Source organism: Hyposmocoma kahamanoa, unplaced genomic scaffold (genome assembly GCF_003589595.1).
Source record: "Hyposmocoma kahamanoa isolate Upper Pololo Valley unplaced genomic scaffold, ASM358959v1 81, whole genome shotgun sequence".
NCBI classification, from domain to species: Eukaryota; Metazoa; Arthropoda; class Insecta; order Lepidoptera; family Cosmopterigidae; genus Hyposmocoma; species Hyposmocoma kahamanoa.
Genome location: NW_020654080.1, coordinates 7,889,028 through 7,905,970, shown reverse-complemented (window position 1 = coordinate 7,905,970; position 16,943 = coordinate 7,889,028). Strand labels below are relative to the sequence as shown.

Below are 16,943 nucleotides of genomic sequence, written 5' to 3'. Positions count from 1 at the left end.
TTACTTTCCAAAATATCCAAAGCCATACGAAGAAATACATTTCAATAAATAAATAATGCCATTACTTGCAGGTCCGGCTCGAAGGACCAGATTATGGTATGGAATCAATAATACAACGATTTTAATTATTCTCTTCCACAGTGAAACTTATATCTAAGTACATAAAATACAGAGTAATATACAGTATACATATAGATTGTTGCGTCTGACGTACAGGTCAGGTTATTACTGAATTAGGATTACATTTTATGATTATTACCTAATTACGTATCTACAAAGATGCTGTTCTAGTATAATAGGCATTTTTATTTGAATTCGAATCTGAAATCAGCGCAAATTTATTATGCCATACCGTTGGATTTTTACATTCGTTTCTATACTCGACTCGATACAAACGAAGTTTGATTGTATGATTTTTGGATATCAAATCAAACTTAATGACATTCTGAAGACATGATCTAGATCAGAAGTGTCCAAACTTTTTATCTCGTAGGCCACCTGTCATGTTCTGTTTTGCCCCCTGATTTATTAATTTATAATCTATCATTGAGTTTTGTTACCAATTCTTCAACTTAGAATGTTCATTTGACAGCGGAGTCGGTGGTAGTGAGAAAAGATTTATACATGTAAATGTAATTTAACTGCCTTCGTGGCCGAACGGTTATCATGCCGGACTGCCACGCAGATTTCCCAGGTTCGATTCCCGGGCCGGGAGAAATGTTTGTATGGCTTACATTTATTTCTCTCGTGAGTTTGGGTGTAATTTGTGGTTGTCTATGTGTGTGTCCATGGCACCCGCGACACAGGGTTTCCCTAGTGCGGGGCTATGTTGAGTGTGTGCGTTATTTAAAAAATAATTATAAAAAATCCAGTCGAATGTCCCTTTTATTTTGAAATGTTTATTAAGTACTTCATAGGTTATTTATACGTTTATTGTAAGAAAGTGTTATGTATACGTACTAATCTGTGTAATGTGGATTATTGCATTTATTGAATGCTAAAATTTTGGTTATTACCTGCCCATTACTAACGTCTATTTTTATCTGGTCGATATAGGCCATATTGGGAACTATCGATCTAGATAGTGATATCGAAGATCGTGGCTTGTCAATTTCCCATTGGGACGGGTGAGAGGGCCTGCTATCTTAACAGTTATAGCTGCAGGAAAACGGTCCATGGACTTCAAAGGTATTTCGATTGGTATACATTAGATTTGGAAAAAATGGCACATATGCGTATTATATACATTCAGAGAAATAAAAAGTTACATTTACTAAAGTTTTCTTGTGCTATTCGATCTTGTTTCTGATAAGGGTCAAAAGTCTCTAAGAAACAAAGAGAGCTAACACTTCTAGAAGTCGTAAAAAACTTTTACCACACTTTTCGCAGGGACATTTGAAAATTTGCTGTTGAACTAATAAATTACGTTACAAACCAAAAATAAAATCAAGAAGAAAAATAACTACGATATTTCCGCTGTGACGAATGCATTTCCTACTTAGTTTCAAAAGGAGGCGTTGTTAAAATTTTGTAAACTAATATGAAATACTATTTTTTTAAACACAGAATATTTACTAGAAAAACAATGAATATACCCATATGATACACTAATTATAATAAAAAGTTATAACGAATTATACAATATTATTTGAATGAACATCAAAGTATGGAATGGGTATTACGGATACTCTTTAAGGACGTAATTCTAGAAAAGTCTAAAATTTCTTCCAGCCTTCTCATATAGAAACAGTGGACGAACCACAGAAGAAATAGTGTGTTGGACGAACCATAAGAGTGTGTCTGGACTGGGGCCTTGGATCGTCCATCCCCGGAATTCTTTGGTAGCTGGTAGACTAGGGTGGCAGTTATCATATACCCACATACATGAAAAATACGCGCTGGTAGAGTTGCGTCTCTACATATTCTTGGAAAAAAGTTCATATAGGCAAATCCGAATAAGCCATTCACTGTCAGCGCAGTTGGCACTTTTATTCAATTTCGTCTTATTGATTCCTTTTTGTTCATTTGACATGAATTGTAGAGGTTTATAAAAAAGAGTGTGATACAAGATTGACATGTTGATTTGTCCCGTCTTTTTCCGCGGGAATAAATTTGCAAATACGTTACATAAATACAATACATCAGTTTCACATACATGATAATTTGTTTCCGCCTGAACCAATCATGCACAATGATTGCTACAACAATCATAAGTAATGAATTTGAGTAATAATTGGAAATGAAACTATTTTTTATGATCTAAATAGCTGAGTGGTGACCACGGGACTTGTAAAGAGTTGTTAGGGCGCGTTCCCATTATGACGTAAGACTTTGTTCATCGTTAGACGACTGTCGCGTCTAGCCTGTTCACATATCACGATTGTCTGTCATGACTGTGTCGTGGATGTTTATTTTATTTTTGAACGACTGTCTTGTCTACCTGTTTCGACTAGATCATGACGACAATTTGTGGGTGCACGTGCAGACAACGATAAAAAAACGTGACGACGCGATCGTGAACGTGATCGTTAATCGTGTTGTACTGTATGTAAACAACTTCATTTAAATATACAAGCCACGACACTTTAAACTGCCCGACTACTTGTCGTCATGACATAATGGGAACGCGCTCTTAGCGGGAAAAAATAATAATTGCGTTTTACTTGCAACCGAATACATAAGTATGCGAATTTAATCATGTTGTGATTAATTCCATTAGGAATAAGCTAACTTGATTAAATTCATTCCTTATTGAGCTATAGGTTTAGTTGTTTTTTTTTAATCGAATAATTTAACGGATGTTACTTATTATTTACTAGCTCTTATATATTGAATAACGCCATCGAGTATACATAGGGCGCACTTCAAGTTTCCGGAACTGGCCACTTGCATAAACAATATTTAGAAAGTAATTACAACATTTGAAAATGGAACTCTTTTGCTGTAAAATACAGTTTGTTTCAACTGACTGTCACTTGTTTTTTACATTGTGGCGTAATTTTAGAAATTGATTGTCTACATCACTATGGATTTAACTCGTGAAAATGTTCGTAATATGATTTTCTACGACTTAAGTGTAAATTAACAGCTCAGCGGCGCTTTGCTCGGCTTCAAACTGCTTTTGGCGATGAAGCACCATGCAAGACGACTATTTATAGCGGGATTGTAGAATTTAAACGCGGTCGTGTGAGCCTCAGCGACGAATTTCGTGGTGGTCGCCCGTCCACTGCTGTGAACAACAAAAACAACGATGCTGTGCGCCGTGTGATCAAAGCAGACATACCAAGAGATTCGGGCATCTTTACAATACAATCAATACTACACAAACATTTGGGTGTGAAAAAGGTGTGCTCTCGGTGGATCCCACACAATTTGACTGAGGCCCAAAAACCGAATCGCGTCACTTGGTGCAATGCCATGCTTACCAAATTCAACGAAGGGGCGTCAAATTTGGTGTGGGACATAGTAACAGGTGACGAAACATGGGTTTATAGTTACGATCCCAAAACAAAGCAGCATCGTGCGTATGGGTTTTTCAAGATGAGCCGAAACCAACCAAAGTGGCGCGCGTGCAAAGTGAATAGTGATTGGTATACGACCATTTGTTTGCCGGAAGTTATTGACAAGCTCCGCATTATCTTGCACCACAGTAATGTCAATTCTCAGACGGCCAGACTGACAAATGAATTTTATAAGGTGAACAACGTTGACCTTGTGAGCCATCCCGCGTATTTTATTTATTTCCAAAAATTAAGAATCAGTTACGCGGTCAACGATTTTCATCAGAAGAGGCTGTCGAAGAATATGAAAAATATGTTTCAGAGATTGTCACGGAGGAGTGGCATAAATGTTTTCAAAATTGGCTCATTCGTATGAAAAAGTGCATTAACGCTAACGGGGAATATTTTGAGAACCAATAAATCCATTTGTGACCATTTATACTATTTTTTTCTTATTCATTCCAAAATGAGGTTAAATGCGATGAAACAATTTTATAGTTATTAACCTATTATCCCGAACTGCCACAACTTTTGCTATTAATAACCCCTTTATAACGGAAGGGGTTATTAAATGTGTTTTTGAATTCGCACCCATGTAATTATACGTCAAATGTATTTTTATCATACGAAAGCCACAAAAATAATGCAAACTACATGAAACAAATTATGTAGTGTGAAATATTATAACTCTCCTTGTTATCCATTGACTTACAATTATATGGACGTCGGGTCCGCGCTAAAAAGTGTCCGCACTTTTAAGGCGCTAAAATCGTATACAGAGCGCGACACTCCGCTTTAGTCTTCATTTGTTCTACTGACAGCGCGATACTGCGATGACATTACAATTTAAATTTCGAATAGGTTGACTTGGGACATTTTTTTCGTGGTTTTTGTATTAGACCCGTCGTCCATTTATTTGTAAGTCAATGTTGTTATCAACTAATTTCGTTCTTACAATCTTTAAAGCTCTGTCCTGAAAAGTTATTATTTTGCAGATGTGGCGTTATAACACTAATGGTGCAAATTATCGAAAATACAAAAAAAAAATGGAGATTCGAGATGTCTTATGTCTTTAGTAACAGTAGAGCTCTTTGTGAAAGAAGTTGTCCAGGGAAGCACTTCCACTATCCATATTTCTGCCGGCAAGCAGTAATGTGAGCATTACTGCGTTCCGGTTTTAAAGGGTAGGGGTAAATTACAAGCACGTTATGGGACTTGTCAAGTTATATCTCATGGTGACGGGTGCAGTGGCAGTACCTCTACGATCTTTGAGTTTAAAAGCTCTGCGTGGCACTGCAAGTATTATAGACAGGCGTGTCGCTTACCACCAGGCCCACAATTTGTTCGTCCGGTCACTTGGTATAAAAAAAATCTACTATCCTCATTTACAAACACACGATTGTCTGATACGTATCTCGGGATCGAAAACTAACCAATAAAGAATTTTGGACTATTTAGTGGTTGAACAAATAACAATCAAATTGTACAGATGTGACCTTATTACACAAGGGGTGCGAATTATATTAATATTATGAGGTGATCAAGACCGAAAATGAATGACATTCTGTGATCTGCACGACCGTGCATTGGTGCTGATCAATCAATCATGTTATACAACATTTTTGCTTGGTAGTCTGTCTGGTGGCTTCTTAAAAACAAGTAAACATAAACCTTGTTTTCTGAACTATTGGACTTGGGAATTATTGGACTTAATATTTCTTTATAAGGTTTTGCGTTTGTACGTAGACTGTCCACAACTGCTAGCTAAATTTAACTTCAAAATTCCCTCCAGATACTCTAGGTTTGCTATTGTTCCTTTAGTGCCACCATTCCGTAAGACCGTTCTGGGCTTTAATTCCTGTATTCCAAGGCTCTGTAGACTAAATAATAAGCACCGTCACGTTTGCGATATATTTTGGCAGTCGCTGCACAAATTTCGCATTAGTATTATGTTAAACCTTAATTAATTTTTGTTTTTTTTTTTCCGCCATCTAGTTTGATACTGTCCGAGACCCTTGTTCACTTGTATTTATTGGTTTTGTTTGTATTACTTTTTCTTTTTTTTTAATTTAAGTTGCTGTTTTTAACTTCTATATAATTAACATTTTACGTAGTTTTTGCAAGCTGTGTTCACTCATAAGTGGTTGTGCAATTTAGATAAGAACTTCACTAAATTGTATTAATAGTATGTTACATTGTAATACTGTAAGTGAATCAATAAACTGAAAAAAAAAAAACTATATAACTTGAATCTTTTCAAGGCGAGAGTGAACAGGTATTACTTAAGATGCACACTTAAATAATACCTATTCACTCTCGCCTTGTTCTATTGTCGACCTCATGGTCACTTTCCATCAAATGAGGTGGAAGTCAAATGCGCCCTTCTTTTTTAATAAAAAAAATGTATAAAAAGAATAAATCGTTACTAAGTCGAAAAAATTTGAGTTACATGACATCTAAGCTTTATGAACTCTTAACTTACAATAGTAAACTTTGAATACTATACAATACAATACAAGTGACATTTTATTTAAGAGTTTTTGACACATTGTGTTACTGCGAGTAGCTTTTGGTAGAAGAGATATATTTCTTGGTTCCTAGTTATTTGTTTTTGAACGGTTAGTGTAATAATGTAATTTTATGTGACCTCAGTATAGAACACTAAAAAACTGACCTCAAAACTTCGTGGATTTACATCTATTTGCCAAGTTTTATTGAAATCGGTTACCGGACAGTGCGCGAAACCGGATTCATCCCCTAGTTTGCCAACTTGGAGATGGAATATTTTTTTCAAATTTAAATGGGACTGTCGATACCTTCTTTCCAACAAAAAAGGAATCATCAAAATCGGTTCACAAGTTCACCGGCCGGAGTTACCGCGTAACATACATACAAAGAAAATACAATAGAATTGAGAACCTCTTCCTTTTTTAAAGTCATTTAAAAACCGACTGCTTTCGCTGTGTCGGCACAGCAAAAGCAGTCAATTGGCTCTTGGCGTAGGTGGAAATCCTCGTCAAAATGAATAATATATAATATTAAAATTTGGCCTAGTCACGTTTATAACCTGCCTACGTAAAAATCCATTTTAATACACTCCGTTTCGCTGTAATGTAGTGGGTTTAAAAAGAATATGAAAGAACATTTGAACCGCACTTTTTACATCGGTCTTGCAATTAAAACAAACTTTGCAAATCACAAAATCTCGTGATTAGCGAAACTACTATGGTGACAAAGCTGCGAGACCATGTGATATAAAATTTACATAAAGCTAATTACAATACGTCGGTTATCTAGGTAGGGTTGCCAGTAGAATATTTTAGACAATACTATATCGAATAATAATAATAGTTAGCCTGTATAATCTCACTTCTGGGTACAGAAACCCTCTCACAACAATTTTCTTCTCTTCCTTAGATGTTTTCCTTCAGCGAAAATCTTATGGTTAATTTCAAATTGAATTTCGCACATAATTTCCGACCTCAGAGGTGCAAGCCCCGATTCGAATCCATCACCTTCAGAGGCGGTAGGTCAAACCATTACCTCGGCATTTTTTACCAACTTTGAGTGGACGGTGTAGGGTTTATGACTAACTTTTAAAATACTTGTTTTTGATTTCGGGTTACGAATGATAAAAAAGTACAAAATAGTATATGAATGACCAGTGATCAGCACCCAATATTCCAAAATTGGCAACCTTTAGAAGAAAAAGAATCGTTTAAAAATTTCGTGAAACTATTGGAACTGCACTTATTATTAAATAATGTTCACAGTCCACAAATGAAAGTTTACATTTTGCTATCTTCTTTACCTCCTGAATTACATAAAAAAGTATACGAGATTTGTTCCCCTCTTTCCTCACGGTGCCATGACATTTGAACAATTAACAAGTGATGATTTCTCATTTTCCAAATGTATTATATTGAACTCTAAATAAATACACAACAATGGTTGTGTATTTATTTAGAATCCTAATGTTTAAAATTACTGTGATGTTGTTTTTGGCAATCCTGTCAGGGGCTTTGTTTAGAACGACACTTCAGCGGCGGCTTAACCAAAAGACTCGGCAATGTATGCGACCCAAAACGCTGCGTCAAGGCGAACGAAATTGAACATTGTTGAGTTAAGTTTGTAAGTTTGTTAAGTTTGTTAAGTATGTACTATTTTTAGTTTGAAAAATCAGCCCACTAAAAATTTCACGCAACGAATAGACGAATCGATGCCTTATTTTTCGAATTCTTATCAAAGTTAATTTGGCTGCATTACTTTAAGAATAGGTAAAAGCCAGTGCGTGAATATGAAGTAAATGTGATGGGAAATCGGCCTGCAAAATTTGTATGTACAATCCATTTTAGATGCGAACTGTCTAGACACTATGACCGCCTGTCATGACCACGTGCGAACCGCAAAGTGCCTTTGCACACCAATCTAAGCCCACGCCACAGCTATGTGCTTTTTGTGGTTGGCTTCTGGGAGCCAGTTAAAAGACGGGCATTTACCACAGCCAAAGAATAATAGTTTAGCCATTGAATGTTCCGTTTCCCGTTGCCAGCTTTCTAGGCAATATATCTTCTTATCGAGTTCTTAGGTTTTCGCGATTGTTACACATAGGAAATGAAACTATTTTTCCGGATTTAAATCTCGTATATTTGTTTTTTCAAACAAACCGACATTTCGAGCCTTTTACAGGTCCCATGGTCACGGTCAAAATAGTTTCATTTCCTAAGTATATCTCCTTGTGAAAGAGTACACTACAGGGTAGTACTGCCACCTTATCTATGTCTGCCGCCAAGCAGTAAGTGAGCATTACTGCGTTAAGGCCCTTTCAACTTATGTTTCAGGGTGACGGCAGCAGTGGCCTGAGATCTGATTTGTTATGTGATTTAAAGCTCTGAGTGTCACTGCCATTGCTACCCACTGGCGTCTCGCTTACCACCAGGCGACCTGTTCATCCCGCTACTTGATATCATATAAAATGCATATTTATCCTAGGATGCTGTCCTCGGTGCAATTTTCTACCATTAATGAAAAAATATATTTCCTTCTCTTTTCATCTTCATATCATGTCAAGCATACTTAGCATACGTGATTTAAAAAAAAGTTAAAATAAATAAAAATTCTTGTGTAATTGTGTTAAATCGTGCAAGTCCTACCTAATTTGCTCACATTAAAAATGACTATTCCAAAATTATTTAACATCAACCGCAGCTAGCCGACTTCAGTTATGAATAGCGAGTGCTATGCTTCACAAAAAAACGTTTCTCTCTATGCTCGTGGATTTAGAATTTAAAATAAAATTGAAACAAAATTTTTAATCGGGTTACGAGAAAAAGTACACCTTGCTACATAGGCTTCTATGGAAGTATAATTTGTAATAATACTTTCTATTTTCAAATGCTAACAAAAACGGAAAATTCACCCTTCGTGACGACGTGTGTGAGTAACGATGCACAAACGACCTCTTTGCATATAACTAGCACGCTTTCTATGTTTAAAATTTTAATTAAATCCACTGTGTGCTGTAGTTAACAATTGCACTATTAATAAAGTTTCCATTTTATACCTTTTATTTTAAAGAGAAGAATAAAAAATATAACACCACCACCGACTACATTGTTCGATAAAAGTTTTATTACTCTAAAATTATGAATATTAAAAGACTTAAACATAGTTGACAATTATATAGTGGAAACGTTTATGAATGTAATACGATAAAACTCTAATTTATAATACCAAGGTTAAAATGTACATTATGTCATAAGTGTATTTTGCTACGCCCTTACAGGGTATCGCATGTAGTTACTACCATAGTTCTAAGTTTGTGTACTATAACGCTTAAGACTATATGTAAAATGCAAATAAATAATTTTTTTTTTTTATATCAAGTCATGGGATGAGTAAGTCGTGCGCCTGGTGGTAAGCGACATGCCTGCCCATAACAGTTGCAGTGCCACTCAGAGGTGTAAATTGCAAAGATCTGACACTACACCCGTCACCCTGAAACCTAAGTTGACAAGTCCCATGTGCCTGTAACTTCATCAGTACCCTTACCCTTCAAAACCGGAACGCAACCTCAGATTGCTGCTTGGCGGCAGAAATAAGTAAGGTGGCAATACTTCCCTAGAGGAACTCATCAAGGACCTCTATTGCTACTAAATATTAAATAAATAATAATATTCGAAATATAGTTTACGCGTACTATGTTGCATTTGGAAATATCCCTTCCACGCTCTTGGCTGGTTTTTGTTGTTAAATATGTACATCCGGATATGGGTTCATTGCGGGTCAAAAGTATCCCCACTTCCCTATCCAATTTATTTTAATCCGCATATGTATTAATAGTTATTTGTTATGTTATTTTATTGTAATTGTTAAGTTGTTGTTTGATGCTAGTGCTTGGAAGAAATGAAAGAGACTAAGATTGAAAATAGAATCCTGATCGTAGCGAGGGTTTCAAGACAAGAGACCCAAAACAACATTGCTGCCGAGCGAAACACAGAACTTTTCACCTCACTACAGCTATCTTCTTCTTCTTTTAAATGTTATGGCTCCATCGAAATAATCAATGATTTTGCCAATGTCAAGTAAAAGTAACTATGCACGGTAGTTTAATATTATTATAAAAATTATACAAAAAAAATGGCGATTGAGTCAATGTCCTGTGATTTTTTTATTTTTTTTAAAATGGTACATGAAAGAAAAATAGTTGAATAGTTGTCGTTGTCAATTTTATGTCAACAATAATAAGAATAAAATATACCAACCGTAGAGGGAGCATAAAAAAGAATAGAGAAGCTTCTCTATTCTTTTTTCTCGCGTATACTGAAAAGGGATACCAACAGAGTACCTATAAATTCTGGGTTGTCTACTTTTAAAATTTTACCCCGTTAAAGAAATTGAAATGAAAATGAAGCCATGGTAGGCTAATGGTTTGACCTACTGCCTTTCAAGCAGAGAGTCGTGGGTTCGAATCCAGACTCGTACCTCTGAGTTTCTCGGAATTTGTGCGAAATTTAATTTGAAATTTATCATGAGCTTTTCGGTGAAGGATAACATCGTGATGAAACGTTGAAGAAGGTTCAAATTCCTCGGAAAACGTGTGCAGTTCCTAACCCTCATTGGGTCAGTGTGGTGGAATGTCGCCTAAGCACTCGCCTGAGAGGAGACCCGTGCCCAGCAGTGGGACGTATAAATGAGTTCATGATAATGATGAAATCTGCCGAGTCTATGGAGGGAAAATCCGCCAGATCACATTTAGCTTGGTTGAGTTTTAGTAACCAAATAAAACAATTATGACAAATCATTACTTTTATATTGGCGTCTGTACAAATCTTCATATTCGTGTAATAGCCAGGGTTTGAATGGCGGCACCATTACATCCGGGTTCATGGCTTCATTTTTGTTTGAAAAACTATTGCAGCAAATTTTTGATAATTCTTTTGTTCCGTTTTGTACTATAACTTGGTAAATAATCAAAAATTTGGTTTTAGTAAGTGGTAAATGGTTCAAAAATAAGACGAATAGATAGATGTGTTTGTTCCCGCGGTTGGGCGGGAAGTGATCGTGGTACGAAACAAAATGAGAAAACGGAGGAAGATGGAACAATTCAAATTTTTAAATTTAAATATGAGTTGAAGAAAAAAACGATACGTTACGAATGGAGAGAAGCGATACAAAAAGGTGGGATGACGATGTAAGGAGATCACAAGAAAATTCTTTGATTGTAATGAAAAATTAAAACTTACGTGTGAAAGGTTATGTTGGGAATTTTTCGTTCCGTACGGCTTTTACAGCCTAAAATATAACAATGCGCCATTATTGTGAGCTGCAATAATTGTCAATTACTACAAAGGAATGGTTAGTAACTTTGTAAAACACTTCTTAAAAGCACAAACACTTAAAATCGATGCACATCAAACACTCGGAAGGATTTGCTGGACTTAACGAGCGTTGAGTCATACAACCAAAACCGCATACGTAGAAAGGGACAAAAAATAATAATGTTTTCTCGTTTCCTCGGATATGTCTGTACATAAATCTATCTCGCTTATACGGTTTTTATTATTTATAAAGCCCCTCTACCCAATTCTCCCTCTACGATACCAAAGATTATATTACAAACATAATGTACATCAAATCACGTTGTTGAAAGTGTCATTATGTGTTTTTTTCATCGAAAGAAGAAGTTAGTTAGTTAGTTAGAAGTTAGCACCACAGTCCATCGACAAGTTCGAATTTCGAAAACCTTTTTCACGCTGGCGCAACGCTATTGCGCTCAGATTTGTAATGAGAAAAAAAGCCGAGCTAGTGAGGTGACAATTATATTTTTGATATAGTGAGATTACGTAACGCATACAAAATTCAGATAGACAGCACAGATATGTAGCTGATCCTCATTTGAGATATGAGGAAGCAATCTCAACTTAAGTGTCTGGTAATTGCAGCGTAACCATCTCCTGCCTCCTGTAGTCTATCTAGTATAGCCCTGTGGAACTGGCGGCAATTACTACGTCCCAGTTTCAGGTGAGATGCGGTTCATGTCCGAGTAAACTTAGAACTAGCTAACTCTCATTAAATGCAAGTTGAAAGTTGTTTTAAACATACGAAAATGTCGAGTTTACTTTTATTCAACTGAATAGAAAGAACTGAAATTAAAACGTTTGTATTTTAGTAGTTGTACCTTACCTATTTCTGCCGCCAAGCAGTTGTCAACTTATGTCTCAGGGTAACAGGCGCAATCGTAATGCCCTACATATCCTTGCAATTTAAAGCTCTTAGTGGCAATGCAACTGATTATGGACAGGCGTGTCGCTTATGACCAGGCGCACGACTTGTTAGTTCCGTTACTTAATATCATAAAAACAAAATCTCCAAATTTTAAATAAAGAACAAATATGTTCATGGTCGTACAAACATTTTCCCAATAGGAATCGGTAACGTAGGAATAGTAAAAACAGTTCGCAGTTTGTTCCCGTTTTTATTATTGTTGTATCAAACTTTGAAAAAAACTAGCCAATTTAATGTACAAATATTCCAATTGGTGAATGAATATTCATGTTTTAAAAGTAGAACGTTTTTATTCGTAGTTTATGCAAACACAGACGTTGAATCGAATGGAAGTTGAATACGGAATTGGGAGAGAAAAGTAAATTTTTCTAGAAATATTGAAATATGGATTGAGTTTCCACTTTCATGTTTTTTGGCACTTGAAAAGCAGAATATTGCAGTTTCCTCTTTTGTTGTAGCGAAAGTTTCAAAGGCCATAAATTTCTAATAAAAAAATTTTGTTCTCAGGTGATATTTTCGTACTGGTGTTTGCGATGGATAGTAGAGAATCTTTCGAAGAAGTGATGAGGCTACGGGAACAGATTCTGGAGACTAAGGCCAGCGCATCTAGTGGGACCAGCAGAGGGCGGCGACAAGCCCCTCGGGTGCCCATGGCCATCGCAGGGAATAAATGCGATAGAGAACTCAAGTAAGTAGGTACCAGACATACATACAACTTTTACATCGCCAATTGTTACATCGATTTGTAGAACAACTCAAAAACTAACAATAAAATATAAAAAAATAAGTATGTTAACGACCTTGTTTTCATAGTATCTTTGAAAAACTAGAAAAATTGCGAAAAAAATTTTCCTTTATTAAATCATCCTTTTCTTATTTACACAAAATGTTCTGGACTTATGTTACTTTCTTATGTTATATATGGACTTATGTTATTTTAGATAGTTAATGTTCTTAGCTTTCAAATGACACCAAAATGTAGGGCAACCAAGTCTGGGAAGCCATCTCGCAAGTGATTAAGTGAGCACGGGTAATTTGCTCAATTTAAAAATAAAAATGGCTGTATTTTGAAGAAGGTGATTCCTCACCTTCCTGCGACCCCCATACACAAAAACACCCGTTTTTGGCGATAAATTTGACCATAGTTTCGCCCTTAAAGTTTTTAATCTACATTCCCGAACACACTGTGTATATCACCACCGCCACACACTCTCTCACAGAGACTACGGCCTAAACCTTAATATCAAAAGTACAAATTCTGTAACTGACGATTTCTTAATATTTCCATCTTTTTCTTATACTTCTAGAACTCTCAATCACGTGATGTTTGTTTATTTTTTACGTGGTATATACTAAATCTATGGGCCCTATACTGGCTACGATCTTAATTCGTAGGTAAGCAAATTGCACTTCAAATTTTCACATTAATAAAATCATTGAAACTTCTCATTCGTAAGCCAGATTCCACTGAGAAGAATGAGTCAGAAGTTCTAGCGATTGTTTTTTGTAAATAAACATTCGTATACATTTATTATTTACAACAATTATTTTAAATATGATAGATGAAAACAACAACCTGTGAGAGCTAAACGGGTCATTACCATGGATTTTTGTCATCCAAGTATGCAGAAGCTGTATAATAAGTGTAAACTTTTTTGTTTTTTTTTTTTAACGATGCCAAGTAACGGGACGAACAAGCCGTGTCCCCGAGTGGTCAGCGACACGGCTGTCCATAACAATTGCAGTGACACTCAGAGCTTTAAATCACAAAGATTTCAGAGGCACTGCCATTGTGCCCGTCACCCCGAAACATAAGTTGATAAGTCCCGTGTGCGTGTATGTAATTTCACCAGCACCCTTACCCTTCAACAGTGATGCTCGCATTACTACTTGGCGGCAGAACTAGGTAAAGTGGCAGTACTTCTCTGGATGAGCTCTTTCACAAGGCGTTCTACTGCTACTAAACTGCCTGCTGGTTGTATCACTACAGTTTTAAATCTCGTAAATGGCAAATTTTGAATATCGACCGGAATCTTATTATAGAAGCGTATAAATTTTATTTGACTTCAGTGGTCGAATTGCTTGCACACCGGTTTTCATGGTGTCGCCATCGCTGAGGTCCCGGGTTTGATTCCCGGCCGGGTCAATTTAGAAACTAACTTTTTTATGTTATCTCGTGTCTGGATGTTTGTGGTACAGTACAATAAACACTCCCATGAACAGCCGCGATGTTTTCGGCAGATCTTGCGTTTTGTTGACATACAGGTGTTGGCTGATGGTTCACATAACCGGTCGTATCGAATTTTGCCACCAAACGTGTATATTGATAGTATAGCTTAAAGTTGTGACGGTGAGACCTCCTTACGCCGTCATCTCACCTTTTTGTATCGTATAATTTTTTCTTTTGCTTGTATTGTATTTTAAATTTGAATTGTTCCATCTTCCTTCACTTTCTCATTTTTGCTTCGTACCACGGTCACTCTCTGCTTGGCTTGTATAGTGGCGAACTAGGGGATGAATCCGGGTTTGCGCACTTTCAGGTAACCGATTTCAATAAGACTTGGCAAATAGATGTAATTCCACGTACTTTTGAGGTCGGTTTTTTAGTACTCTGTACTGAAATTATTGACTTTATTATGATAAAAGTACTTTTGACGCGTGATCACGTGTGGTTTATTATACCAAAGATACAAATTACGAATACGAAAACGCCAACCAACAAATTAATGACAAGCGTTTAATTTGCGATTTTTTTTCAACCGCGAAAAGACAGTAAAGAATTCAAATTGACAGTATAAGACATTAAATTTTTATGTAGATATAGTTTCATATACAAAGGTAGAATTCGCATACATTCAGTCGCTAACTGTAGCTCTGGAATGGATCACTTTGTCTTGAAATGCAATTGAAGTTGTGACTGGCCTCTGTCCCGCTGAGGGATGTTAAAGAAATCAACCAGCCATAAATTAAGGGAATAGATGAATGAGTTACTTATCTTTGAGCGCTTCAAGTTTCTCGGCAACAGAATTAGGATTGTAAATTCAGACGGATTAAGATAATGGTTGCGATCAGCCATACATACCTAATGAGGATTCAGTTTTAACATAGATTCCCATTTCTCGGAGTAATTCAGAACATTCGTGCACAAAATGAGAATCTCGGGAGTGTCTACATTTTGTGATGGTAATCGGTAATCAATTCTCCATTAATACAGACGTTCGAATATAAAATGGGATGGAAATGCTTTTAGGCGATAGCCTCGACAATTTGAAAACATTTGCAATATAATTGGAAACAAACTTCTGATTAAAATTCGATTATGTAAAGTGAAACATTTCAGATAATCCTAAGGATACGTAAGCTAACTTTCTAATATACTTTTTATGCTCACAGGACTGTACAACCAGAAGAAGCACAAGCTTACTGCGCTAGCCAGGATGGTTCGTGTGTCTTCGTCGAGACTTCGGCTAAGAAGAACTTTCACGTCGACGACCTTTTCTACGAATTGTTCGTTGTCGCTAACTTGCCTTTAGAAATGGCTCCTAATCACCATAAACGAGTGAGTACTGCATTTGGAAGCCCATGTACATTGCCGCCTACAAGTAGCCAGAGCAGTAGAAGTAAGAAATGTACTCTGTCAATAAAAAGAAGGTTATCTGACGCTTGTGGAGTGGTTGCTCCAAACGTCCGCCGGCCGAGCATTCGTACAGACCTGATGATTATGAGAGCTAAGACTTGTGCCAAAGGCGATAATGACAGCGCCACTAGTAGCCCTAAGATAAACTTGAACAGACTCGTCAGGACAACTGCACCGACGGACAAGCGAACCTGTGTCATTCAGTGATAGTAACAATCAATACATTAGGCTCAAAACAGTGCCGAAGATGCTCATTCCGGATAGTGGAACAGAAGAAGGTGCTATTGTAAAATCGGATGTTTGATCGCCTCGTTAGCAATTTAAAGAATACCACATCATTAGTGAATTAAGTACTTTGTATTGTAAATGAACCAATTTATACAATTTGCATTATTCCATGAATTTTCTCCGAACCGACTCTATTATGCCATTATTGACGGTACACTTAAATAAATAATGAAACTGACGTGGAGTTTTAAGTGTTATGCGTACAATTAAGCTGTTGTTAGAGAATAAAATTGTAAGTCGATGGAATGATTGCCTTGTCGTTTTAATGGATTGATGTTTATGTAAAGCAGTGTAAGAGAATAAGAATCGTTGCCGAGCTTCAAATATGTATATGGGTGAAATGTTTAAAGGATCATAAAGTTACAGACCGCGCCGGAAAGAGGTCCCCGGGGTCAGTAATTGGAACAGTAAAATCTTACGTAATATCATTCGCGCGGGAAATTCATTCTCACTTAAAAAATTCTAGATGCTCTTTTCATCACCGTGAATGTTTATTATCCAAGATATTCGTTTTATGCCTTTTGAAGATGTTTATAAAAACTCAGCATTTATTTAAGGGCGATATTAAAAAGATATCATTGTTGAAATGGGACCAAAACGTGGAAATTGCGCTCATTTCTTTGTTGATAAATGGAAGTGTAATATTAAAATTGTGTTGTCATGAAACTTTTCAAATTTTTACTATGCTCCAAACTTTTAAGACACACATTTGAAATTCATTACTTCAAAAT

The 16,943-nt window shown here is 36.3% G+C and overlaps 1 protein-coding gene across 1 annotated transcript in view; it reads left to right on the top strand.

Moving 5' to 3' along the window:
- The window catches only part of LOC113234162 (GTP-binding protein Rhes), a 65,465-nt gene extending 48,976 nt beyond the window's left edge, over positions 1 to 16,489 (top strand). The window contains exons 3-4 of the mRNA XM_026469436.1: positions 12,795 to 12,975; positions 15,681 to 16,489. Of these exons, the coding sequence (XP_026325221.1) occupies positions 12,795 to 12,975; positions 15,681 to 16,131 (632 nt within the window). The 3' untranslated portion in view covers positions 16,132 to 16,489. The remainder of the gene's footprint in view (positions 1 to 12,794; positions 12,976 to 15,680) is intronic.
- The last annotated feature ends 454 nt before the right edge of the window (positions 16,490 to 16,943 follow it).